This window comes from Chlorocebus sabaeus, chromosome 14 (genome assembly GCF_047675955.1).
Source record: "Chlorocebus sabaeus isolate Y175 chromosome 14, mChlSab1.0.hap1, whole genome shotgun sequence".
Lineage (NCBI taxonomy): Eukaryota > Metazoa > Chordata > Mammalia > Primates > Cercopithecidae > Chlorocebus > Chlorocebus sabaeus.
The window spans coordinates 92,783,580-92,809,015 of record NC_132917.1 but is presented as its reverse complement, the minus strand read 5'-3'; the positions used below and the strand labels follow the sequence as shown (position 1 = coordinate 92,809,015).

At 48.0% G+C, this 25,436-nt stretch overlaps 1 protein-coding gene across 3 annotated transcripts in view; it reads right to left on the bottom strand.

Moving 5' to 3' along the window:
• Positions 1-4,018: 4,018 nt before the first annotated feature.
• The window catches only part of LOC103241267 (uncharacterized), a 59,785-nt gene continuing 38,367 nt past the window's right edge, over positions 4,019-25,436 (bottom strand). For 2 of the 3 annotated variants that reach the window (XM_073023152.1, XM_073023153.1), the window contains exons 4-8: positions 22,038-25,298; positions 17,189-17,377; positions 13,205-13,377; positions 9,155-9,272; positions 4,019-6,797 (exon numbers count right to left, since the gene is read on the bottom strand). In XM_073023152.1, coding sequence (XP_072879253.1) covers positions 6,609-6,797; positions 9,155-9,272; positions 13,205-13,377; positions 17,189-17,377; positions 22,038-25,298 — 3,930 coding nt within the window. In that variant the 3' untranslated portion in view covers positions 4,019-6,608. The remainder of the gene's footprint in view (positions 6,798-9,154; positions 9,273-13,204; positions 13,378-17,188; positions 17,378-22,037; positions 25,299-25,436) is intronic. The other variant, XM_073023154.1, reaches the window with a different exon arrangement.

Below are 25,436 nucleotides of genomic sequence, written 5' to 3'. Positions count from 1 at the left end.
CACCACCATCACCATCACCACCACCACCATCACCAACAACACCATCACCACCATCACCACCACTGCCAGCACCCTCACCACCACCACCGTCACCATCACCACCATCACCATCACCACCACCATCACTGCCACCACCATCACCATTACCACCGTCACAAACAACACTGTCACCACCATCACCACCATCACCACCACCACCACCACCACCACCACCATCACCACCATCACCACCATGCGCATCACCACCACCACCACCATCACCAACACCATCACCACCATCACAAACAACACCATCACCACCATCACCATCACCACTACCATCACCATCATCACCATCACCACCACCATCACCACCATCACCACCACTGCCAGCACCCTCACCACCACCACCATCACTACCACCACCACCACCATCACCAACACCACCATCACCACCACCACCACCAACACCATCACCACCATCACCACCACCACCACCACCACCACTGGATGTGCCACACCCTGCCCCTGTCATGGGCAGTATCCAGGATCCAGAAATAAAGGCATATCATGTACAGAGAAATAAGCCTCATAATAACTGGAGACCTCTGTTCAGAAACCAAGCAAAGGATAAGGCAATGAAAAGACATCTATAAAGTACTGAAGGAAACTCAATATAGAATTAGGTAGCCAGGGAAAACAATTTTCACAAATGACAGAAAAAGATGATTTCACACAAACAAAAGCTGAGAGAATTTGTTGCCATCAGACCTACATGATATGAAATGTTGAAGAAAGTTCTTTGGGCAGAAGTAAATGATTCAAAGGAAGGAAAAGCCTCGGATAGTAAATATTTAGGTAAATATTTTAAAAATTTGTCAGACTTTTAAATTTCTGTGAGAGACACTGTTTAATGCATATATAATAATACTGGATTGTGGGGTTTATAAAATATGTATGACAACAGTAACGCATAGGAGAGAAGAGGAAAGTGTATTATTGAGAGATATGCAATAGATGAAGTAGTAAATATCATATGAAGGTAGACTATGATAAATTAATTATGTATATTGTAAACCCAAGAGCAATTAATATAAAAATAAATCTGAGAAGTATAGCTTATAGAACAATGTGGAGGTAAAATGGAACTATAAAGAAATGCTCAAGTAATCCAAAAGAAGACAGAAAAAGAGGAGAAAAGGAGCAAAACAAACCATATCTATAATTTTATAAATGTAATGGTTTAAACACTCCAATTAAGCTACAAAGATAATCAGACTCACGGTAAAACCATAGTAATCAAAGGAGTATTGGATTGGCATAAGGATAAACACATAGGCCAATGGAACAGAATATAGAAATCAGAAGTTGGCCCACACGTGCATGGTCAACACTGAGACACCGCCAAGGTATTTCAATGGGGAAAGCATAAACACTACAACAAATGGTGCTGGGACAAGTGGATATTCATATGCAATAAACAATAAACACACACAACTTAGAGAAAAAAAACAGAGAATAAAATCTTTGCAATCTTGCGGTAGGCATACATTTCTTAGATATAACACACAAGCATGAATTGCAAAGAAAAAAATAAATCTGCTTCCACCAAAAAGTTTTAACTTCTCCTCTTTATAAGACATCTTTATGAAAACAAGCAGGCAGGTCCCTGACTGGAATAAAATACTAGTAACACAACGGACTTGTATACAGGATATATAGGGAATTTTTATTACTCATTGTTAAGAAAATAAGCAACCAGGCCAGGTGCAGTGGTTCACACCTATAATCCCAGCACTTTGGGAGGTTGAGGCAAGTGGATCATTTGAAATCAGGAGTTCAAGACCAGCCTGGCCAACATAGTGAAAACCTCTCTCTGCTAAAAATACAAAAAGTTAGCTGGGCATGGTGGTGGGTGCCTGTAATCCCAACTACTCAGGAGACTGAGGCACAAGAATCACTTGAACCCAGGAGGCAGAGGTTGTAGTGAGCTGGGATCATGCCACTGCACTCCAGTCTGGGTGACATAGCAAGACTCCGTCTCAAAACAAAAACACAAAAACAAGCAAACAAACAAAAACAAGAAGCAAGGCAAAGAAAAAAAGATATGAAAACGGCCCGTAGGACCAGAAAAGATACTCAATGTTATTAGTCATTAAGGAAATGCAAATTAAAATCACAATGAGACGTCATTACACACCTTTGAGAATGAACAAATTTACAGACTGGCAATAACAGGTGGTGTGAATGTCAAATGGAACAACCATTTTTGAAAATAGTTTCCCATACAAGTAAGAATGCAAGTAGCATTTTATTCAACAATTCTACTCCCATTCATAGTAGTTCCCTCTTACCTGCAGTTTTGCTTTCATTGGTTTCGGTTACCCATGGTCAACTGTAGTCCAAAAATACTCAACAGAGACTGGGCGTGGTGGCTCATGCCTTTAATCCCCAGCGCTTTGGGAGGCTGAGGTGGGAGGATCACCTGAGGTCAGGAGTTGAAGACCAGCCTGGTCAACATGGTGAAACCCTGTCTCTACTAAAAATACAAAAAAATTAGCTAGGCATGGTGGCAGGTGCCTGCAATCCCAGCTACTTGGGAGGCTGAGGCAAGAGAATCACTTGAACCCAGGAGGCGGAGGTTGCAGTGAGCCAAGACCACGCCATTGCACCCCAGCCTGGGCAATAAGAACGAAACTCTGCCTCAAAATAAATAAATAAAAAATCTCAGGAATAAACAATTTGTAAGTTTTAAATTGCACACTGCTCTGAGTAGCATGATAAAAATCTCACGCCATCCTGCTCTGTCCCACTGGGGACATGAACCATCCCTTTGGGCAGTGTCTCCACGCTGTATACACTACTTGCCCATTACTCAGTAGCCATCTTGGCAATCGGACTGACTGCTGCAGAATCCCCGGGCTTGTGTTCAAGTCACTCTTATTGTACTTGTATTACAGTATATTGTTATAATTGCTCTGTTTTATTATGAGTTGTTGTTTATTACTCTCACTGTGTCTAACTTATAAATTAGGCTTTATCATAGGTATGTATGTATACAGAAAACATAGTTTCAGGCATCCACTGGAGTCTTGGAGTATCTCCCTCACAGAGAAGAAAAGAATGCTCTATTTACTCAAGAGAAATAATAAATCTGTTCACACAACATCTCATACATTCATACTATATTCAAAATAGCAAAAACCTGCAAAGAATCCAAATATCTATAACATGCAAATGGATGGTGGTGGGTGCCTGTAATCCCAACTACTCAGGAGACTGAGGCACGAGAATCACTTGGAACCCAGGAGGCAGAGGTTGCAGTAAGCCGGGATCGTGCCACTGCACTCCAGTCTGGGTGACACAGCAAGACTCCGTCTCCAAACAAAATCAAAAACAAAAACAAGAAAACAAACAAAAAAACAAACAAAAACAAGAAGCAAGGCAAAGAAAAAAAAGATATATAAATGGCCAATAGCATATTATCTGAAGATAATATGCTATATCCACAAATGAAATGCTCCTCAACCATAACACGTAACAAACTACTGACACACAGAGTAACACGCGGTGTATCAAAAATGTGGATGACAGAATTCGGATGCAAAAGTTACCACGTGATTCCTTTTATATAACATTTTAGAGCAGTCAAAACTAATCTGTAGTTACTGAAAGCAAATTAAAGCTTGCTTGGGGCAAGGGATGGGGGAAATTTTCCTTTTAAGGTGCACAAGGAACTTCTGAGGACCTGGAAAACACTGTATAGAGTGAGTGTGGGTGGTTACACAGGTGTATCCATTTGTCAAGCTGCAGCTAAGGTCCACATCCTATTCTCTTTAGTGAGCAGCTCATGAAGGCATATTTTTTCTTTCTTTTTTTTTTTTTTTTTTTTTGAGACGGAGTCTTGCTGTCTCCCAGGCTGGAGTGCAGTGGCACGATCTCGGCTCGCTGCAAGCTCTGCCTCCCGGGTTCACGCCATTCTCCTGCCTCAGCCTCCCATGTCGCTGGGATTACAGGCCTGTGCCATCACACCCAGCTAATTTTTCTATTTTTGGTAGAGATGGGGTTTTGCCAGGCTGGTCTTGAACTCCTGGCCTCAAGTGATCCACCTGCCTTGGCTTCCCAAAGTGCTGGGATTACAGGCGTGAGCCACGGCGCCCAGCCCGAAGGCATGTTCTTAATGCGAAACACAGGAACATAAAGGAATAAATCCAACTATACGAGCACATTTCAAGTCTCTGCTCACATCATATCACATCCACTGACATTCCATTGCGACAGCAAATTACACAGCCAAGACTAACATCTAGTCCAGGAAAGTGTGCTCTGCCACAGTGGAACTGGTAGCAGGGTAAGTAATTGCTGAATAATAATCTAAACTATGCCAACACTCAAATCAATTCCCTGCATCACATATTCATATTAACTCATCAAATATTTATTGAGCACTTACTCAGGGCCAGTACTTGGTTCCTTAGTGAATGAAAAGACTGTCCTCAAGGAGTTTACATTCTACGTTTTCCAAATGAAGCATTTCTGTGAAACCCGAGTGTACAACGTGGATAATAGCAGAGACATTCTGGCTGAATGTTGGGGTGGGGGTGCTGGATGCCACTGCTGAATCACCTCAAAGGTGCAAGGAACACGGGGAGAGAACACCATTTGAAGTCCTCTACGCAGCAACCGGTAATGCAGCTAGCATCCCCCCACTCCTTGGCTTAAAAACCCTCCACGACTTCCTCATCTCTACAGGAAGTCTAAACTCACTGGCTTGGCAGTCAAGACCCTTTTCTGGTGGCTTCTCCACTTGGTCTATCACACATCTGGATCTGCATGGGAGGACTGAGTGTTCCCTGTGTGCTCCCATGGTACTGATCCGATTCCATCTCAGCCGGCTGTCTATGTCTCCTCTGTTGCACCGTGAGCTCTCTTTGTATTTGCCTCCCTCTCCCCAGTACCTCACACAACATCTGCTCCTCAGCAGGAGTTCAGCCAATGCTAGCTATGACATGACAGACCAAGATGTCAAATCAGGGGCCTCTATCCATGAGGTGTGTGCACATTCCCAGGTCCCCTAGCATTTTTTTTTCAAGAGGTGGGCTCTCACTATGTTGCCCAGGCTGGCCTCAAACTCCTGGGCTCAAGCAATCCTCTTGCCTCGGCCTCCCAAAGTGCTGGGATTACAGGCATTAGCCACCGCACCCAGCCCTCCAGCTTTTTCAAAAATCTACAAAAATGTTTGAGACTTCAAAAAGGACTTTGGTTTCAAAATGTTATAAGAAAATTGCAAAGCACCTGTAATCCAGCAAGTCAGTTGGCCCCTCCCCGCAAAGGGCTGTGCTAGAATCTAAAAGGCTTACAGTGACCCCCAGACAAGCAAGACCCTCGCCCCTGCTTCCAGGGTAACACCAATCCCAGTCTGCACCCCCAGCCTCCTTCCCTGACCCTTCGTGGGGACTCAGGTCTCTGCTCCTGGCCGTGAGCTTCAGCCTGTGAGGTGAAAGTCACCAGTCTCCTTGCTCTCCTTTACCCAAATAGGTTTTGTGAAAGGCACCGAAGAACTGAAAAACTCCTACTGCCTCAGCGAAGGCCTTAGCTCCCAACTGCTCCTCTCCATCCCAAATGCTAAACCCAGATTTACAAGATAGCGCCTGAGCTCAGCGGCCCCGATGCGCAGTCCTTGCATCCTGTCCCCTGACTAGCACACCTGGTTCCCATCAGTTCGGAATTTGAACAGTGTCTGCAGACCTGAGCAAGGGGAGCTCTGACTCACTGCCTCTATCTAACTTATACATCTTTTAGTTCCTGGCTCCCTGCAGAACATTCTGGGAATGGTCTCCCATCATAACACCTTAATAAGGGCTTAAGCTGACGGTACTTGGATTTTTCCTTCTCCTTCCACAGTTTACATGTGCTGTTCTTTCCAAGCCAAGAAACGTGTGTCCTTCCCACGAGGAAATCAGCCTCACCAGGGTCCCAGGGATGTTCCCTAACAAGTAATGTTGTCAGAGCAGCCTTGTGCAAGGCTGGACCCTGGCCATACTGCACCCACCCAAAACCACCGCATCACCCTGTAACCCTGCAGTCTGATTCAACTTAAAAGGCGCTTCCCAGGCCGGGTGCAGTGGCTCATGCCTGTAATCCCAGCACTTTGGGAGGCCGAGGCGGGTGGATCACAAGGTCAGGAGATCGAGACCATCATGGTGAAACCCCATCTCTACTAAAAATACAAAAAATTAGCCAGGCATGGTGGCACATATACACCATGGAATACTACACAGCCATAAAAAGGAATGAGTTCACGTCCTTTGCAGGGACATGGATGAAGCTGGAAACTGTCATTCTCAGCAAACTAACACACGAACAGAAAACCAAACACCGCATGTTCTCACTCATAAGTGGGAACTGAACAATGAGAATACATGGAAACAGTCCCAGCTACTGGTGTGAACCCGGGAGTAGGAGCTTGCAGTGAGCCGAGATCGCGCCCCTGCACTCCAGCCTGGGCGACAGAGCGAGACTCCGTCTCAAAAAAAAAAAAAAAAAAAAGGCGCTTCCCACAGGCTGCCAGAGTGTCAGGTCAGAGTACAGGTCAACAGGGAGCTTGACTGGGAGCTATCTCTTCGCTTTTATACTGCTTCGTGAACCAGGGTAGCGAGTGTTGGGGGTGGTTTAGTGCTTGTATTCCGCAAGCCCAGCTCATCACAGGCCGTGTTTGAGGTTTCTTGAAGTCTGTGCTTTAGCAGCTTCCTCCTCCACTGCAGGCAGAAGGCAGCAACTTCCAGTTCCTCCGGATCTGGGGAAGGTTCTCTCAAACCCTGGAGGAGAGAAAGATAATTCAGCACTGGGGGACGCTGTGCACTTGCCCAGTTTCAGCTGATTGCAGTCTTCCTTATGGGATTCCTCTGAGCGGGGTAGGGACCAGGTTTCTGATGTTCCAGCCCTAATTGTACAGGGATCAGGGAATCACATGTGCAGAGCTGCCCTGAATTGCAGCCTACCCATTCTGAAAGAAGGAGCAAAAGGCACCAAAGGGCTTTATATTGATCCCAGTGGAAAGTTCTGAGAATGTAGCTGGTTTTTAGAAATTCTCCCTCCACTCCAATTTCTTCCTCCCTTTGGATATTACTTTATTCGGTTTGCTTCATGCAGAACATCCATGGGTCTTTAGGCCGGTGGCCCAAGCGGAGTCAGGACACAGCTGTATGCCACGGATGCTCAGCCCGCGTCTCAGGTTCTCTTGCATCCAAACAGTCCAGAGATGCGGGAAAGGCAGTAGTCCTGCCTCAGTGCTGTGGTTGGCACTGCGGGATCAGCAGAAAGCCATGGGCTGTGACCACAGCTCGCAGGGAGGGAGAGACGCTGTTCTACAGGGGCCAGGCCTGAGCTTTTCTCTCAGCTTTCTTTATATTCAAGAAACTCTGGAACTTGTAGTTGAAATCTGCACATTTTAAAAATGTTTTCACTGAGCATGTTTCCTCTATGTGCTATGAACTTAACTGGTACAAAGTTTCTTTAAACTTGAAATGAAAACTCTCATTCTATTTTCAACACCTGAGCACACTAGACCACTAGTCAGGTCTGTGGCTTCATGGAGTTTACATTCTAAGAAAAGAGCCAAGGCCGGGCGCGGTAGCTCAAGCCTGTAATCCCAGCACTTTGGGAGGCCGAGACGGGCGGATCACGAGGTCAGGAGATCGAGACCATCCTGGCTAACACGGTGAAACCTCGTCTCTACTAAAAAAATACAAAAAACTAGCCGGGCGTGGTGGCGGGCACCTGTAGTCCCAGCTACTTGGGAGGCTGAGGCAGGAGAATGGCGTGAACCCGGGAGGCGGAGCTTGCAGTGAGCTGAGATCCGGCCACTGCACTCCAGCCTGGGCGACAGAGCGAGACTCCGTCTCCAAAAAAAAAAAAAAAAAAAAGAAAAGAGCCAAATAAATAAATGCAAGGAATGAAAACAAATGTATATTTACAAACTGTGACGAGTGCTACAAAAGAATCATACAACATACTAAGATAGAGGAAAGTGAGTGTGATTTAGTTTAGCTATAGTGAAGGTGTGTCATCCCTTCTGAGGAGGTGGAATTTCAGTTCAGGTCTAAAAGATAACAAGGAGCCAGGCAGGGGCGGTGGAAGTGCAGGGGCAGGGGTGGGTCTCGCACATGTGGGACAGCACACACAGAAGCCCCGAGCAAGGTGTTCTGGTGGGCACTCAAATACTTTCTATTTCCAGCTTCCACTTAGGATACAGAAAGCTGGCAAGAGTATTGTTCTCATCCTAACAAGGAGGAGAAAGTCAGATAACCTACAAAAATATAACTTTTCTTGAACCCATTAGAGAGCTAAGGTTGAAGGGCAACTAACTAGTTAGAAAAGACAGCGACCTCCAAGGAGAGACAGAGATAAGCACCGGCTTACATGGAACACAGCACAGGAGGAAGATGGGCTGGCACATAATCTGATAAGAAGATTTAATCCAAAACTTTAACAAACTGCTAACAGCCAAGAATAGGCTAGTGTGAGTGTATAAAACCCATGGAGCTACAACACAAGAAAAGTCCGCATCTATGTGTCGGGTTTTGTCTAGGGCAAAATGATTTACCTGCAAGCACACCTTCCATATGCGAACTAACCAATCCAGAGCCCACACCCCCAGCCACCTCCTTCATCAAGCTCTAACATTCAGGGCTGATAGTCACCTGCCCTAATCATACCAAGGACGGCTAGAGACAACCCCTATATCCCAGAGCCCGTTGAAATTATTAGATAGGAAAATTAAAATAATATGAGTGGGAAAAGCGGACAAAAAGGACAAAAAATGGATAATTTGAATAAAGAGAAAAAAACTATTAAAAACAGAAATGCTACACATAAGGAAAAACATGGTAACAGCTATAAAGAATGCTTTTCACAGGCTCATCAGAAGACTAGATACAGGTGAAGAAATGATCAGTGAAACTGAAGGTAGATTGAGGGAAATTAGCCAAACTGAAACACACAGGAATCAGGTGACAGGTGTGGGAAAGGAACAAAGTTGAATATAGCCACTAACAGGAAGGTAGGGTATGCTGTGAATGTCCCCAGCTTGCCACGTGTCTGTGGGCCTGATACCCTGAGATGTGGTGCGCATGTGTACCCCAGGCCAGCCCCCACTCTCTGAGTCAGCACTTACCCGGAGACTCGCAGCTTCTGCAGCCCTCATGGTCTTGAAGACAGCCTGGAGGAGCTGCTGTGCATTTTCCACTAGGAGCTCTTCAGAGGACTTGCTCCTTGCCAGGGAGGCCTTTACACTTGGAAGTTGATGGAGAAAAGTGGATTTTACTCCAAGTAACAGATGCAATCTCAAGTAAGTACTAGGAGGTTTTACAATGTGACTCTCTTTCAGAAAGCTGGGATGCTTCTGTGAGGACTGGGGACTATTCAGAGAAAGAATTTTTTTTTTTTTTTTTTTTAAGACAGTCTTGCTCTGTCACCCAGGCTGCTGCAGTGCAGTGGCACAATCTCAGCTCACTGCAACCTCTGCCTCCCAGGTTCAAGCAGTTCTCCCATCTCAGCCTCATGAGTAGCTAGGACTATAGGCATGCACCACTGCATATGGCTAATCTTTGTATTTTTAGGAGAGATGGGGTTTTGCCATGTTGGCCAAGCTGGTCTTGAACTCCTGGCCTCAAGCAATCCTCCTGCTTCAGCCTCCCAAAGTGCTGGGATTATAGGTGTGAGCCACCATGCCCCACACAGAGAAAGAATGTTCTAAAGGTCTAAATTAACTTTTTAAAATACAAGTATTATTTAAGAAAATATGACAGTATCTATAAATTAAGAAGTATGTTTTCAATGAAAATAATTGAGAAGCAGAACAAATGCCAACTACCATATCTAATGAAAGAGAATGAGAAATGTTGTATAGAAATGTTTTGGGGGCTAGGATTAAAAGTTCTAATCAGGCCAGGCACAGTGGCTCACGCCTGTAATCCCAGCACTTTGGGAGGCCGAGGTGTGCAGATCACAAGGTCAGGAGTTCGAGACCAGCCTGGCCAACATGGTGAAACCCCATCTCTACTAAAAATACAAAACTTAGCTGGGTGTGGTGGCACGTGCCTGTAATCCCAGCTACTCGGGAGGCTGAGGTAGGAGAATCGCTTGAACCCAGGAGGCAGAGGTTGCAGTGAGCCGAGGCCATGCCATTGTACTCCAGCCTGCGTGACAGAGTGAGACTCCGTCTTAAAAAAACAAAAAAAGAAAAGAAAAGTTCTAATTAGAAATCAGGCTCATACTTCCTAATTGAATTACACATCTCAATGGTATTTGTTTGAAACTGAATGTAACTAAATTTAGTTAAACAAGTTGTTTTCTACCATTGAGAATGAAAATGCTGTGAAACTTAAGTGACTTCAACTTTGGCAAAATTTCAGGACTTCCAGATCCTTTAGAGGATTGATAGCTTGATAAATAAACCTGTGTTTAAAACAATCATGCCTTTTTATTGTCTGTATTTCGGAGACTGCCACTTCCTAGGGCTAGTCAATTCCTAGGGATAGTAAACGATTCACCTCTAAGCACACCTTCCATACACGAACCAACCAATCCAGAGCCCAAAGTCCCCAACCACCTCCTTCATCAAGCTCGGACATTCCAAGCTGCTAGTCACCTGTCTTAATCATCCCAAGGCCAGGTTCCAGACAGCTCGAGACAACCCCTAGACCCCCAGAGCCCAACAAAATGATTCAAACTAACCAGTCCTCAACTGCTTAGCCTGCTTTCCCTGCCTCACCCATTCCTTCCTGTGAAAACCACAGTAAATGTTCTTGCCCATGGTTCCTCCTGACTTCTGCCTTTTGACCGACCCTGGTGCTTCCCTGGTGGCCCTACATGGCATCTGTGCCTTCTGTTTCTAGGGATCTGTGAGTGTAACGACTTCCCCTTTCATGATGGTCATTTCCATGTCTGTGTGTTTCGTATCCATGTCTACCTGATTAAAGCAAGTCTTGGGTACCCTTACAACAATACTCATATTTGCAATGCTAAAATTAATTGTAGTTGTTGTATCTTTGAGACAGTCTCGCTCTGTTGCCCAGTTCAGCAGCGAGATCTCGGCTCACTGCAACCTCTGACTCCCAAGTTCAAGCGATTCTTAAGCCTTAGTCTCTTGAGTAGCTGGGATTACAGGCATGCACCACCATACCCAGCTAATTTTTGTATTTTTAGTACAGATAGGGTTTCACCATGTTGGCCAGGCTGGTCTGAAACTCCCGACCTCAAGTGATCTGCACACCTCAGCCTCCCAGAGTGCTGGGATTGCAGGCACAAGCCACTGCACCGGGCCCAGTAGCTAATCTTAAGACAATGATGTGCCTGAAATATTATTTCCTGGAGAACAGAAGCCAGGTTTTATTTTTAATTTAAAAACAATTTATATGCCTTGATTTTGGCAATGCAATTTTTATGCCTTACAACAACTGATAATAGTTCTAACTATGAAGCTCTTCCGTAAGAATATTACTAAATGAAATTTGTTAATGGTAAATGTGCCACTGTAGAAACGAAGGGACTCAGGTTGAAATGAAACCTGATTCTATAATTATATTACGATGTTCTAGATTACCAATAGGGAAGTTGTTATAAGGAAACAATTAATGAAAATTGCTCACTTCCAGAGTTTGAGCATATTGAATAGATTAACTTTCATATAAGCACCATGCTGGCATTGTTTTTCTTTGGCAGATGACAATTGCAGTACATTTACTTTGCAATTAATGTATTTTAAAATACAATTGTTTTTTGTTAGATATGATTAGTAAAAACACAAATGAGATGTAATGGTCAAAATTCAGGCTTTTTTTTTTTATTTTAGTTTTTTTTGAGATGGAGTCTTGCTCTGTTGCCCAGGCTGGAGTGCAGTGGCACCATCTCAGCTCACTGCAACATCAGCCTCCCAGGTTCAAGCAATTCTCCTGCCTCAGCCTCCCAAGTAGCTGGGATTACAGGCACCTGCCACCACGCCCAGTTAATTTTTGTATTTTTAGTAGAGATGGGGTTTCACTGTGTTAGCCAGGATGGTCTCGATCTCCTGACCTCATGATCCACCCGCCTCACCCTTCCAGAGTGCTGGGAGTACAAGTGTGAGCCACCACATCCAGCCCAGGCATTGTTTTAAAGTAAGATCAGTCCTTTGTGTTTGTAGATTAACCCTGCAGTGTTGGAAACACGGCAGTATCACTGGAGTCAGGACCTGGAGTTTTGAAGGGAGCAGAAACCAGTGTTAAAGGGCAACTTAAGTTCTAACACATTTGACTTTTAAAAATTTCTTATGGTTACTTTATGTTCACACTTGCTCAGAAACTAGTTTCCCAGGTTAAATCGTTTTTCACTTTCTTGTGTATATTATCAGATATAATGTAGTTGTGATAAAATGAGAAATGGCTCTAGCTTAAGTGTGTTTTTTGCCCTCTAATATTTTTAAATGTTGTGAATATTTATTTAATGTTTCCCAAATAAATATAAACTCTTGGAGGATAAAAAATTTAAAAAGGCCGGGTGTGATGCCTCACGCCTGTAATCCCAGCACTTTGGGAGGCAGAGGAGGGACAATTACTTGAGTCCAGGAGTTGAAGATCAACCTGGGCAACATAGACAGGCCTCGTCTCTACAAAAAAGAAAAAAAATCAGGGCCGGGCGCGGTGGCTCACGCCTGTAATCCCAGCACTTTGGGAAGCCAAGACGGGCGGATCATGAGGTCAGGAGGTTGAGACCATCCTGGCTAACATGGTGAAATCCCATCTCTACTAAAAACACAAAAAAATTAGCCAGGCGTGGTGGCGGGTGCCCGTAGTCCCAGCTATTTGGGAGGCTGAGGCAGGAGAATGGGGTGAACCTGGAAGGCGGAGCTTGCAGTGAGCCAAGATTGCACGACTGCACTCCAGCCTGGGCGACAGAGCAAGACTCCGTCTCAAAATAAATAAATAAATAAATAAATCAGCTGGGTGTGGTGGCATGCACCTGTGGTCATAGCTATGTAGGAGGCTGAGGTGGGAGGATCACTTGAGCCCAGGAGATGGAGGCTGCAGTAAGCCATGGTAGTGCCCCTGCACTCCAGCCTGGGCGACAGAGACCCTGTCTCCAAAAAATAAAAACAAAAATAAAATAAAAAGAAGTATATTTTTAAAAGGAATGACGTCACCCCTACCCCACTCCCAGGTCTTGAGAAAGCAGAGCTACTTCCTACCTGGAGATGATGTGGAGCTGGTTGCTCATTGTTTGAACCCGCTCCACCACACACAAAAGCTCCTGGGAACATCTTTGATCTATGCAGTTCTTAGCAATGATGCAGATGAGTTTGGCGAAGTCTTGTCCAGACGTCGCAATTTTCCTAGCAGAGGTAATGAGCTGATCTTTGGTCTGTATCAAAGAAATGAGAGTTCGAATATCAAGAAATTGGTGGTAAACCAAAAAGTGTCCAAAACTTGCTTGGCACAACTTACTTCAGCCCACGAAATCAACATATTTTAGCTTAAACCGTGATCTCCTGAACTTCCTCCAAAGGCTTCACATCTTCCTGGGTTAGCAGGAAGTTTACTGTCCTGAAAGCCAGCAGAATGAGGTGGCAGGGGCCCATCTATCTGTGTGGGGCTGCTGAAGAGAAGGAAGCCCAGCCTCCTGGTCATGATCTAGCCCATCCCTACAGAGGCTGTGGCCTCCACTAGGCTCAGAGCTGGTTTTCAGCAGGCCCAGGGCAGGTATGAGGTTCCTAGGGAGGGCCAGGTATGGGAAACATCCAGGTTGAAGGGGGTGGTGGCTGGAACCAAGGGCCAAAGGACTACAGTCACATGTAGAGCTTACCAGCTAGAAACTAATGATTCAGAGACTGTAGCCACCTATTCATTAGCTGATTTGAAATTTCGACCTTTTTGGGCCTCATTTTTCTTTACTTTAAAAGAGACATTTGGACTAAATCAACTTTTCCATTCCTTTTCTTATTTTTTTAAGCAACAGAACCCTCTATTCAAATGAAATCTTAAACACAGCTAGGCGCAGTGGCTCATGCCTGTAATCCCAGCACTTTGGGAGGCCAAGGTGGGAGGATGGCTTGAGCCCAGGAGTTTGAGACTAGCCTGGGCAACATAGTGAGACCCCATCTCTACAAAAAAAGAATTAGCTGGTCACAGTGGTGTGCCAGTAGTCCCAGCTACTCAGGAGGCTGTGTTGGGAGGACTACTTGAGCCCAGAAGGTTGAGGCTGCAGTGAGCTATGATTGTGTCACTGCACTCCAGCCTGGGCAACAGAGTAAGACCTTGTCTCTTAAAAAAAAAATGGTGAATCTTGAGGCAACTAACACAAATAAAAGATAGGTCGCTTCAGCAAATATAGAGCCACACCAAAACCTCACCTCCTGGTCTGGGATGAGGAGGTAAGTGGCCCTTCAACAGGCCATAGGAAGTAGAAATAGTCAGAAGAGGAAAACCCAGGAAACATCACAAGTGCAGGTTGCAGGCACTGGCACCCTGCAGAGAGGATGGACTTCCCCTCCCCATATCTGGTTCAGATGTCAGGACTGATGATGCCAAATGTGAACCCAGAAGGTATGAAAAGGGTTTTAGTCACAGAAGGCGGCTTTCCGAAGAGCAGGCAGACTACCAACCAGGTCTGACACGGCTTGAAAGAGCAAGGAAAGGAGACTGGCTTGGCTTTTACACTGGGCTAGGATGAGGGCTTCCACACATGGGCCAGGGTTATGTGGCTTAAACTTACCACTGGTGCCAAAGAAGGCCAAGTCTGGGCTTTCTTTATTTTATTTATTATTATTATTTTTTTGAGACGGAGTCTCGCTCTGTCACCCAGGCTGGAGTGCAGTGGTCGGATCTCGGCTCACTGCAAGTTCCGCCTTCCGGGTTCACATCATTCTCCTGCCTCAGCCTCCCGAGTAGCTGGGACTACAGGCGCCCGCCACCTCGCCCGGCTAGTTTTTTGTATTTTTTAGTAGAGACGGTATTTTTTAGTATTTTTTAGCGTTAGCCAGGATGGTCTCGATCTGCTGACCTCGTGATCCACCCGTCTCGGCCTCCCAAAGTGCTGGGACTACAGGCGTGAGCCACTGCGCCCAGCCGAGTCTGGGCTTTCCTACTGGCTTACACAGATGGGGGGCAGGAGGGGGACAGGAAGGAGTGGGGCGTTCTAGCTGTCAGCAAGCACGAAAAGCGGCGTCAGGCTATTGCAGCCGCCCTGCAGAGGCGCCTCCTAAATGCCGTTAAGAACGGACACTAACTCAGAGGGCAGGACTTCACTTTGCTTGCCCCATGCTTTTCAGTGGCTGACCCTGGTGGGGAACCACTTCTTGGCTCTCTCTCCTCTGTGTGGCATGTGGCCCCAGCTCGTCCAGTCAACAAGAAAGCAACCCTAATAAACTCGGCATTAGATGGATTTGCAATTCCAGTCAGAAGGAAATGAGTACAGCCATGTCCAGTACCTAATTCTAGCAATTCCAACCTCATGGCAGGCCAGTGGGAGAAACCTCTGGAAACAGGGAAAGCTCTTTTGAAATGCAGGACTCAAGCAGCTGTTCCCAAACTAGCCAGACCTGCACCCGGTCATGCGGCATTGTGCTGCTCCTTCCTTTTCAAAGACTGGTGTGGCAATCCCAAACCAAGACGCACCCAAGATACCCAAGACAGCGCTAGTTGTTTACAACCTCCTAGGAGAATGCGTGGGTCCTCATACCTTTGAGAATTTGTTTTGAATTAGCAAGTGAGTCCTAAAACATATCTTTGGCTTCTCTTTGGATAAGTCTTGGGTCTGGGTGAGCTCTTTGCCTCTACCAGCTTTCTTCCTGTACTAAATGGCGTTTGGTTGCCTAATTTCAGAAGCATGGGTCTTTAGAATAAGAATGAAAAGGAATACTAAAAGGACAGGAGAGGGAAGGGTGAGAGACAGCCCCCTCCACCCCGTTTTCCTGTATTTTATTTTACACACATTAACACTGCAGTCCCCTAACCTGGATAATGACTGCAGGAGTGGCTCTTGCTTGCTGCTGGCACACAGGTGTTCAACAGGCTGATTGGCTGTGGTAGGCAGTGGTTGGGAGCAGGAAAGGACAAGAAAAGGTCCATGTCTTAAGTGTGGTGGGGCTGCTGGGTTTGGCTTTGTAGTTACCTAGTCAGGGGATGCCTTGACACCCACTCTTCACTCCTGGACACCCCTCTCTGCCAGGGTGAGAAAGTGGGGCCCCATGTGGCCCAGCCGTGGATTTTGGAGCCAATAGAACCTAGCAGATCCACATTGGAAGGGGTTTCCTGAATGGCTCTTGGTGACATTCAATTGTTTCCTTTTAGTCTACACACTCAGTAGATGGACTTTTATTTTTTCCATGTTGGTGCATTGATATTAAACGATGCTTAACCAAATTTAATCAAGGAAAGGGATAAAGAGAGTTAGAACAAGCCACACATGATTGAAAGTGGCCCCCAGAAGCCAGTGGAGAGCAGCCCTCTCCTCGCCAGGCTGTGCTGGTCCTGAGTAGCCATCCTTGAGGTGGCTGCAGTCCTTGTTTCCTCTATTTCAGGAAATTTGAAAAGATGTCAGGCCGGGCACGGTGGCTCATGCCTGTAATCCCAGCACTCTGGGAGGCCGAGGTGGGTGGATTACGAGGTCAGGAGATTGAGACCATCCTGGCTAACACGGTGAAACTCCGTCTCTACTAAAAATACAAAAAATTAGCCAGGCGTGGTGGCAGGCGCCTGTAGTCCCAGCTACTCAGGAGGCTGAGGCAGGAGAATGGCATGAACCCGGGAGGCAGAGCGAGCTGAGACTGCACCACTGCACTCCAACCTGGGTGACAGAGCGAGACTCCGTCTCAAAAAAAAAAAAAAAAGATGTCAGTGTCTCCCTTCAGTTCATCCTTTTGGAGTATGAAAGAGACCTTGATTTTACTAAGTTGTAGATTTTGGAAAATTATCCTCGCTGCTGGAATAAGACAAAGTCTTTGTAACTGAGCCCCAAAGAAGAGAGGGAAAGAGACGTGAGGTGAACTTTACGATATGCCCAGAATGAAGACAGTACATAAAATGCTGAGTGCTGAATGGCCGCGCAGTGTGGCCCTTCCATCCTGGGAGCTGCCCAGCGCTACCCCAGCTCCTGGAGGGCAGCAGTTGGGAGCCCCATGTCCCCACACCATCCTCAGTCCTCCCACCACCACAGATGGCTGAAGCCCAAGTACCAGGACACATCCTCTCCTCCTCAAACTCCGAGCCATCAGGAACACCTCCTTGGCCATCGCTCGAGTGATCCGGGTGATTCTGCTGTCCCTGTCCGTGCTGCCGTCCTCTGGGAGGGGCTGGTTCAGCTCAGCGGGCACCGCTGCTGTGGCTGGGCAGCGGGGGGACGGGGACTGGGGGCTGCTTTGCTGCTGAAAGAAGACAACAGGCTAGAACTCATAAATTTCTGACACTCAGACCTTTAAAATACAGTGGAGAAGTCAATGTCCTTTTATCTTTTCTTTTTTTAGAGAAAAACCCCAATTTACCAATTCTAGCAGCTCTTGGCAATCTCCTCCAAGTGAGAAGAGGAGATGAAATGATTCCCTATTAATTTAGGCTGCATTCACCCAGAATTTGTATAAACAGAAATCTGGCACACTTAGATCCCAGAAGTGTTAAAATATCACATTTTGTTTTCCTCTGTAAATGTTCAGGCCTTTCATGGGAGAACGGAGTCTGTAGCCCCTTGAAGAAATTCAGGCATCTTTGAATGTTTTAACTTTGGGAGCCCAAACACTTTCATGTCAGTTATTCTACATGAAAGGGAACAATTGTTGCAAATAATTGTGACTTTTTTCCCCTGTTAACTTGGTTGTTATTACTTTTTTTCTTTTTTTTTTTTTTGAGACAGAGTCTCGCTCTGTTGCCCAGGCTGGAGTGCAGTGGCACCATCTTGGCTCATGAAACCTCCGCCTCCCGGGTTCAGGTTATTCTCCTGCCTCAGCCTCCTGAGTAGCTGGGACTACAAGCACGTGCCACCACACCAGGTTAATTTTTTGTATTTTTAGTAGAGATAGGGTTTCACTGTGGTAGCTAGGATGGTCTCTATCTTCTGACCCAAGATCCGCCCACCTCAGCCTCCCAGAGTGCTGGGATTACAGGCATGAGCCACTGTGTCTGGCCGGTTGTTGTTACTTTCTAGTGAGAGAGAAAAAGAGCAGCCTCTGATATCCAGCAGTGGGTTGAGCACTCACAGCGAGGTCAGGTGATTTTCCTACTGAACCTTTAGTGAAGCCTCCCTTAGGCCTTTTCTAGACCTTGGAATCAAGATGAGCTGCTCTGCACTTGGAGGTAAATCCAGTAACAAATGGTCAAGAGCGTCCATCTCTAACTCACCCACTAGACCCTGATTTCTTCAAGGTCAGGGGCTGTGCCCTTGCTGCAAGTGGGGCAGGGAACATGGGTGGAAAGAACCTCCAGGCCCACCCCCATTCCTGCTTCTCCCCAAATTCCCCAAGGTAGCAGACTCATGCCTCAGAAGGGGAAAAATTGTAGCTGTTGTAAAGTGCAAGGTCATGAATATGACGGTAGACTCTATCTAAATTGGGAGATAGAGGTTCATGATTCTATTTGCTCTAAGGCTATAAGCACAGCAAATATTTCACCAAGAAAGGAGTGGAAATCAAAGGACACCTGTGCCAGCCCTGTGGAGAGACCTGCTGGGTGCATGCGTCCCTCACCCACACCTTGTTAGTCACTGTGTCCTTGTCATCCTCCCTCACAGTGGAGCACCCTGGAAGAGCACTGAGGCTAATGATGGTGGAATGAGAAAACTCATCATCTGTGGACAGGTTGGGATGCTATGGTTGGATAAAGTTGGGTTTTCCCCGCCCAAGCTCATCTTGAAATTGAATCCCCAATGTGGCAATGTTGGGAGGTGGTGCTGGTGAGATCCAATGTTTGGATCTGGGGGTTGATCCTTCACGAATGGATGAATGCCCTCCCTGGGGTCAGGAGGTGGTGAGAAAGTCATTGTTCCATTAGCTCCCTCCAGAGCTGGTCGTTTTAAGAGTCTGGCACCTCTCTCCACCCGCTTCCTGTCTCACCAGTACTCACTGATTCCAGTTCGGCTTTCCACATGACTCGAAGCAGTCTGAGGCTCTCACCAGGTGCAGATGCCCGGTCTTAAACTTTCCAGCTACCAGAATCATGAGCCAAATAAGCCTCTTTTCATTATTAGCTATGGAGTCTCAGGTATTCTGTTATAGCAACACTCAATGGACCAAGACATGGATGGATCGTACACTTTGGCTGTAGTTACAGAGCTCAGATGGGTGTTTAAGTGGGCAGCTGTTATGTGACAGATGAGAGGACATATGTGGGTCTGGCACCAGGACATTGCAGAGGATGGGCTCTAAGTGACCCGACCTGGAATGTGGGTGCATCACCTGGGCACTTGGCCCCCATCCTGATTTCTCACATTTGACTCAGAAGTTGTCCAGATGCCGAGAACAGCAACCAGCCAGGTGCATAGTTGGAGCTGGGTGAAGAGCATCCCCAGAGAAGGCCTACCTGCAGGCTGCCTCCCTCTGCAACCACACAGTATCCTCTTCCACATCAGGAGCAAATCTAAATCTCAAAAGCGCCGGGAGAACCTCTGGGTTCAAGCTCATCTCAGAGCTGTTATTTCCTGGGAAGTTCTTCCCATCCTCATTTGCAATTTCAATCGCCTACTTCCTTTGAAGCTCAACTCAACACTGCCCTCCTTTTAGAAGACATCTAGAAAATCTGCTCATGCCTCCTCTGATCATTTTTACCCCAATTTTGAACCTCTTCTGCACTTCTAGACTGTCTCCAGCATCCTAGCCAGCATTCAAAATCTCTTACTGTGCACCAGCAATATGTCAGATACTGCGCTTGGCAGGAAGGACCTGAAGAAGGAGTCAGAAGGAATCCGTAAAGTTCAGTCGCTGATAGTTTAGCCTTTCTGAGCTAGCACACATTGAGAGGTCACCTGGCTTTGCTATTGTTTTTGTGTTGACGTCTTCAATTAAGTCATCCCTACCATCTGACACCTTTGCAATGTACTCTACTGCTTTGTTGGCCTTTTTTTAGATGGAACGGGATGTGCCCTGAATGCTGAAGCCTCTTCTGTGGTGGAACTAATTACACTGAGGGCCAGCAAGCCATCCAGATGGGGCCCAGGCATAGGTGAAGAGAAGAGAAAGGGAGAGAAAGCTGACGCTAAGACTCAACTGCAATGACCAAAGACCAAGAAGGGAGAAAATGGCAAATGTGATCTGGCGGTCCTTGATCCAAGGGTTAGGAAACTAGGAAATGTTCTTTTCAATCCATATTTAACAGTCAGCAACCTCTTAAGGCCCAAATTTAGAAATGTCCCTAGGGTCTTCAATAATGAAAGAGACCTAGGACTGTGTATTGGAGACCCTGATAACTAGAATAAAGAATTTCCAGATGGTGACTTACAAGTGCCCAGAAGATGCACAAGCCCCTTCCCAAACCCATGAGCTCCCTCAGCAGGTTCTGACGGCTGTGCGAGGTGCTGTTCCGGGTTGAATGGAGGGTGTGTCTCTGCACTGCAGAAGCCCCAGAGAATGGGAGAGTGGGTCAGACACACAACACGGATGGCGATTCTCCCACACACCTGAGGATAAGCCCTCCAGGCAGAGTCCTTTTTCCTGTGCTTTTTCACACTGGAACTGTGTGTGTACAAGGAAAGTGCTTCCCTGGGGTAGAAACCTTGGAATTGTGAGGCTTTGCTCTTCATCCAGAAGAAACCTCCAATGGGAGCGATGATGTCCATTCATGGACAGGCATGGTAATGGGGGCTGCTGAATTTGCTGCTCTCTCCTGATTCTGGATGGCCAGTGTCACCCTGCCTTGCACCTATGAGAGATGCTCCCTCAGCAGATACTGATGAGAAGGGGAATGTACAGGTGAACTGACAGAAACAGAGTATGTTAAGTCAGTGAATCCAGTGGCTTTAAGTATGTGTCAGGAAGAACCTACGGCAAAACCGGTAAGAAAAGAAGGAGCCCGCACGGCACCTGAATTCATGAGACCAGGAGATACGGAGTGAGGCAAGCCTAAAAGATAGAGTCTGAGCACAGAAGAGTCAGGCTACAGGGAAAAAGGGAACTGTGCCTGCTCTCCTCCCTGCTCCTTTGGGAATAAGGTCCCTTCACATGGTAATGACATCGTATTGAGCCAAGTGAAGTAAAGAGCAGTGGGGCAGAAAAACACATGGTCTGGTCGGTTTCATCTCAGGAGAAGACCCAGGGAACAGTTTGAGGGGGTCAGTGCAGCTAGGCATAAGGTCATAACGGGGATAGCTCAGGTTGTGCATCACACGCTGGGCTGAGCATTTCTGCTTGGAAACTTCTCAGGCACTGCCAACCTATGGTAACTCTGACCGACTTTGGTCATGGGCAAAAATAAGTAAATCAAATGTTTGGGACCCATGGTGCCTAAGTGTCCTGTCTGCTGCCCTGGAAAGAAATGAATGTGTGTGAATGGTGTTCAGTAGACCCAACATCCTTCCAATAAATCCTTCTTGCCTGTGCTGATTCAAGTTGGATTCAAACAACAGAACCCGGACTGAGGAAGGAGGTAGCATCTGCATCTTCATCCAGAGGAGGAGTGCTGTCCGTCACAGCAAGGGAATCGCTTCCAGTTAGAGTCATCAGGAAAAAACTTCATGGAAGACAGTAATAATTATAGACATCATTTATACTTACGATATGCTAGGCAAGTGCAAATGTTTTGCGTGCTTTCATTAATTCTTCATCAGGAAATTATCAAAGCTCCTATTTTCTAGAAAAAAAATACTGAAGCCCCAAATGACTACAGAGCTTCTCTGAGATCTCAGAACAAGGAAATGGTAGAGGCAGGCACAGCCCAGGCAGTCTCCTTCCCAAGTTCGGGCTCCTAAAGTCTGCGTGTGCTGTCCTGCCTAGTGTGAATTACACACATGGACACCAAGACAGCTTTTTCTGGAACTTGCCAGGGTCCTTGGTTACTAGAAAGAGAACTGAGGTGGGGGTGAAGGAAAAATGCTGAGAACCCTACCTTGCTCGGGTCCACTGTGGTTGTCCCAGGGACAGCTGGCCCAGCAATACAGGTCCTCACTGAGCTCCCTAGGGGAGTTCCAGGGGCGGCACTCTGAGAATCCACGCTGCCCATTGCAGTGGCTCCTGCTGCATCCTCCTCGCAGACCTGGGGTTGGATGGAATCCTGTTCTGGGGCCCTTGCTGGCTCCTCCCCAGGTTTCAAGCACTGGGCCAGATGTCTGCAGGCCTTGGTGTGACCACCTTTCCAGGCCTGCAGCTCGGCCACAGCATGGTGGGCCTTGGCTGCCCACTCCCATCGAAGCCAGCCTAGGATGTGCATTCCCCACTCCTCTGGGTATTCTCGGAGCACAGGGATCCTCTGGGCCACCTCCTTAGTGAGGGTGAGAATGCTCTCCAGAGTCATAAGGAGGTCTTCCTGGCAGGGCCCATACTCTTGACCTTCTACCACAATTTCTTGTACAGCTTGGATACCAGACACCATTCTTTCCAGGGAGCTTTCTGGTCTAGTCTGGGGATCCTTGCAGACAGAAGGCCTTGGGAAGATAATATCTTGGAAGGCACATTCGTAGTCTGCGTTGATGATGCTGAGGTGGCCAGTCAAGGCCTTAACTTGAAGGGTGAGCTCCAAACAGAGAAGTTCAAAGCGTGTGGACAGGCTGGGAGATGGTCTGGGGGAAGAGGCCAAGATCTGTGCCACATCCAGCAGGGCATCTGTGAGTACATGAACTTCCCTGCGCAGAAAGGACACCTCACCCTTTTTCTGCTCATCCCCACACAGTAGGCTGGACAGCCTGGCAGCCTCTTGTAGCCTCTGAGAAACATCTACCGCCTGATCCAACCCTTCCTGCAATCCCTGCTGGTTCTTCATTGCCAGCCGCAGGGGCAGTAGGAACAGGCCTTTTCTCCCACTGAGATGCTCCACGTACTGGAGCAGGTCTTGGACAGCCACTGACCATAGAAGGCACCCATCCTCAACACTTTCTTCCCACGACTTGGGGGCTTGGAGACCATCAAAGGCCAAAACCTTGTCCAACAACTGTTTAGCATGAGTCTCTGCCTCCTTCAATCTGCCTTGCATTTGTAAAAGCACTTCTGGATGGCGAGTTGAATCAAGGCTGTTTTTATCCAAATCCATGGGACCACTTTTAGCTGCTAGTTGAACCAGTGAGGCTAAATTCCGCTGAAGCTCCAGGAACACTGCTGTACTCTCTGGCAGATCAGCTGCTGGGTTGTGGCAAAACAGTTGTTGACACAGAGGGTACCAGTCACCAGCCATGGCTGCCAAAGCCTGCCTGGTTTCCCTGGTCCTGCCGTTCAGCTGGAGAGCCACTTCCAGAAGCCTGTCAGTTCTAGCAGTTGTGCAATGCGCTATCTCTTTTGCTAGGTCAATAATAGGAGGTGCCAGTGTTGAGATACCCTGGAGTCCCATCATCCTCTCTGGCCCCAGTGGCCCCTCTCCAGTCAGGGCCTCTTGGGCTGCACCCACAGCTGCATCGTGCTCCAGCAGGTTGGTGCAAGCTGAGGCCACTGCCTGGTGGTCAGGGTTCTCTACGGCAAGGAAGAGTTTGCTGATGGCAGGTGGTGGAGAGCCCCTCCTCTTTGGACAGGGGTCAGGAATCAAAGGGTGGGGAGAATGGTCCGTTGGTGGATAGGAGGTGCCTGGGTCATTTTCCCCTAACCCAGGAGCTCTCTGATACTTCAGTTCAGGTGCTGCAGAGCTCTGGAGGCTGGGGAGAATGAAATAAAGCTGTCTCTTAGCAACGTCAAAACTGTGGACTTGGTCCCGAAGGGGGCTGAGGATATCTGGGTGGTTAGTCCCATCCAGCCCCTCTTTGAGGCTCTCAGCTGAATAGATCAGATGTTTTGCCATGGTTAAAAATGCATCAGTGTCTGGAGAGCCATATTCATGTGAACAGCGCTCAGCAGCTGCACGCAAGACCAATGAAGATTGCTCCAGCTGCTGGATCAAGACTCTCAGGCCATTCCGGAAAATGGGATCTCGTTCCCGGCCCACACACCTGCTCATTACCTGTGCTATGTGTGTGGCCCGGCCCTGTAGATATGCCACACATCGGGAGAACTCTCTGGAATTGCCACTCTCCAAAGCCCATGTAAAGAAGTCCAAGTGCTTGGTCATTTCCTGAATGGACACACTCAGGAACTCAGGAATACTGAGAACATCATCAAAACATGCCAACAGGTGTTCGGATTCCCTGGCCCAAGCCCGAAGCAGGGCCTGCAGGGTGACAGGGTTCCAGTCCCGGCCAGACCCTTGGGGGCTTCCTGAGAAAAGCTGTTGCACTCTTACCACGAGCCCCCAAATGCCTGCCATGGCGGCCTCCATGTCTCTGCCAATTTCTTGTCGAGGGCAGCAAACCAGTGCCAAGCGAGCCACTCTGAGCATCTGCTTGGCCCTGTCATGGAAAGTAGCAAGAAAAAGCTGGAGGCTCTTTGGCAAGGCCTCGTCATGATAAGGGGCGCTGTCTGCGGGAGTCGCCACCGCCACCTGGAACAGCCTTAGGAGAGGACTTTGCGTGTCCGTGAAGGTGTCCAGGATCTGGCGGAGTAGCCCAGTGCGGAACCCCTGAAAGAGGGCCTGGGTCGCGGCCCACAGCGCCGCGCGCTCTTGTCCTGGCTCCGGCCTTCCCTGGCCTCTCCGCGGAGGTCCGCTGATCCCCGAGAGGCTTCGCAACTGCAGCAGCCGGCCGCAGCGGGCCACCAGGTGCAGCCTCTCGGGCGGCGCAGAGCAGGCGGCCAGGCGCATGCAGTGCCAGACCACGGCGGCCAGCGGGGGGTCCAGCAGGCCGAGGTGCAGGGGCTTGGGCTCCGGCGCCACCAGCAGCTGGTGCAACTGCCTCAGGCGTCGGGCTAGCGCGCCATTCCACGAGCCGGCCACCGGGGCCGCGGCGCCAGGGTCTAGCCGCACCAAGAGCTCGCCGAGGGCCTTCCTGGCCAGAGCGCAAACCCGGCGCCGGGAGGGGGCCAGCTGCAGATCGCGCGGATGCCGCAGGTGGCCGCGGACGGCCGCGATCAGTGGGGGGACGCAGCTCCGAAGCAAGCTGCCCGCGCGGCCCGGGCGCTCCTCTGGCCTGTGCGCTGCCAGTTCCCCCAGGCGCAGCAGTGCCGCGGCCAGGTCTGCCAAGGGGCCGCGCAGCGAGGCCGCGTCTCCCGCCGCTTCCAGCGCGTCCAGGCAGGTCAGGCACCAACCGGCCGCCCGCACCATCTTCCTCGCCATCGCCGCGTCTTCAAGGAGCAGTACCTATTCGGGCAAGGAGAGGCAGAGAGGTTCGAAGGTGCTTGCCGGTTCCGGAGCCATGGCGAGAGCAATGGCAGCTACTCCCTCCTTGGTTTTACAAATGTTTTGTCCCCTTCACCTCCCAAGACTAAAGAGTGTAGA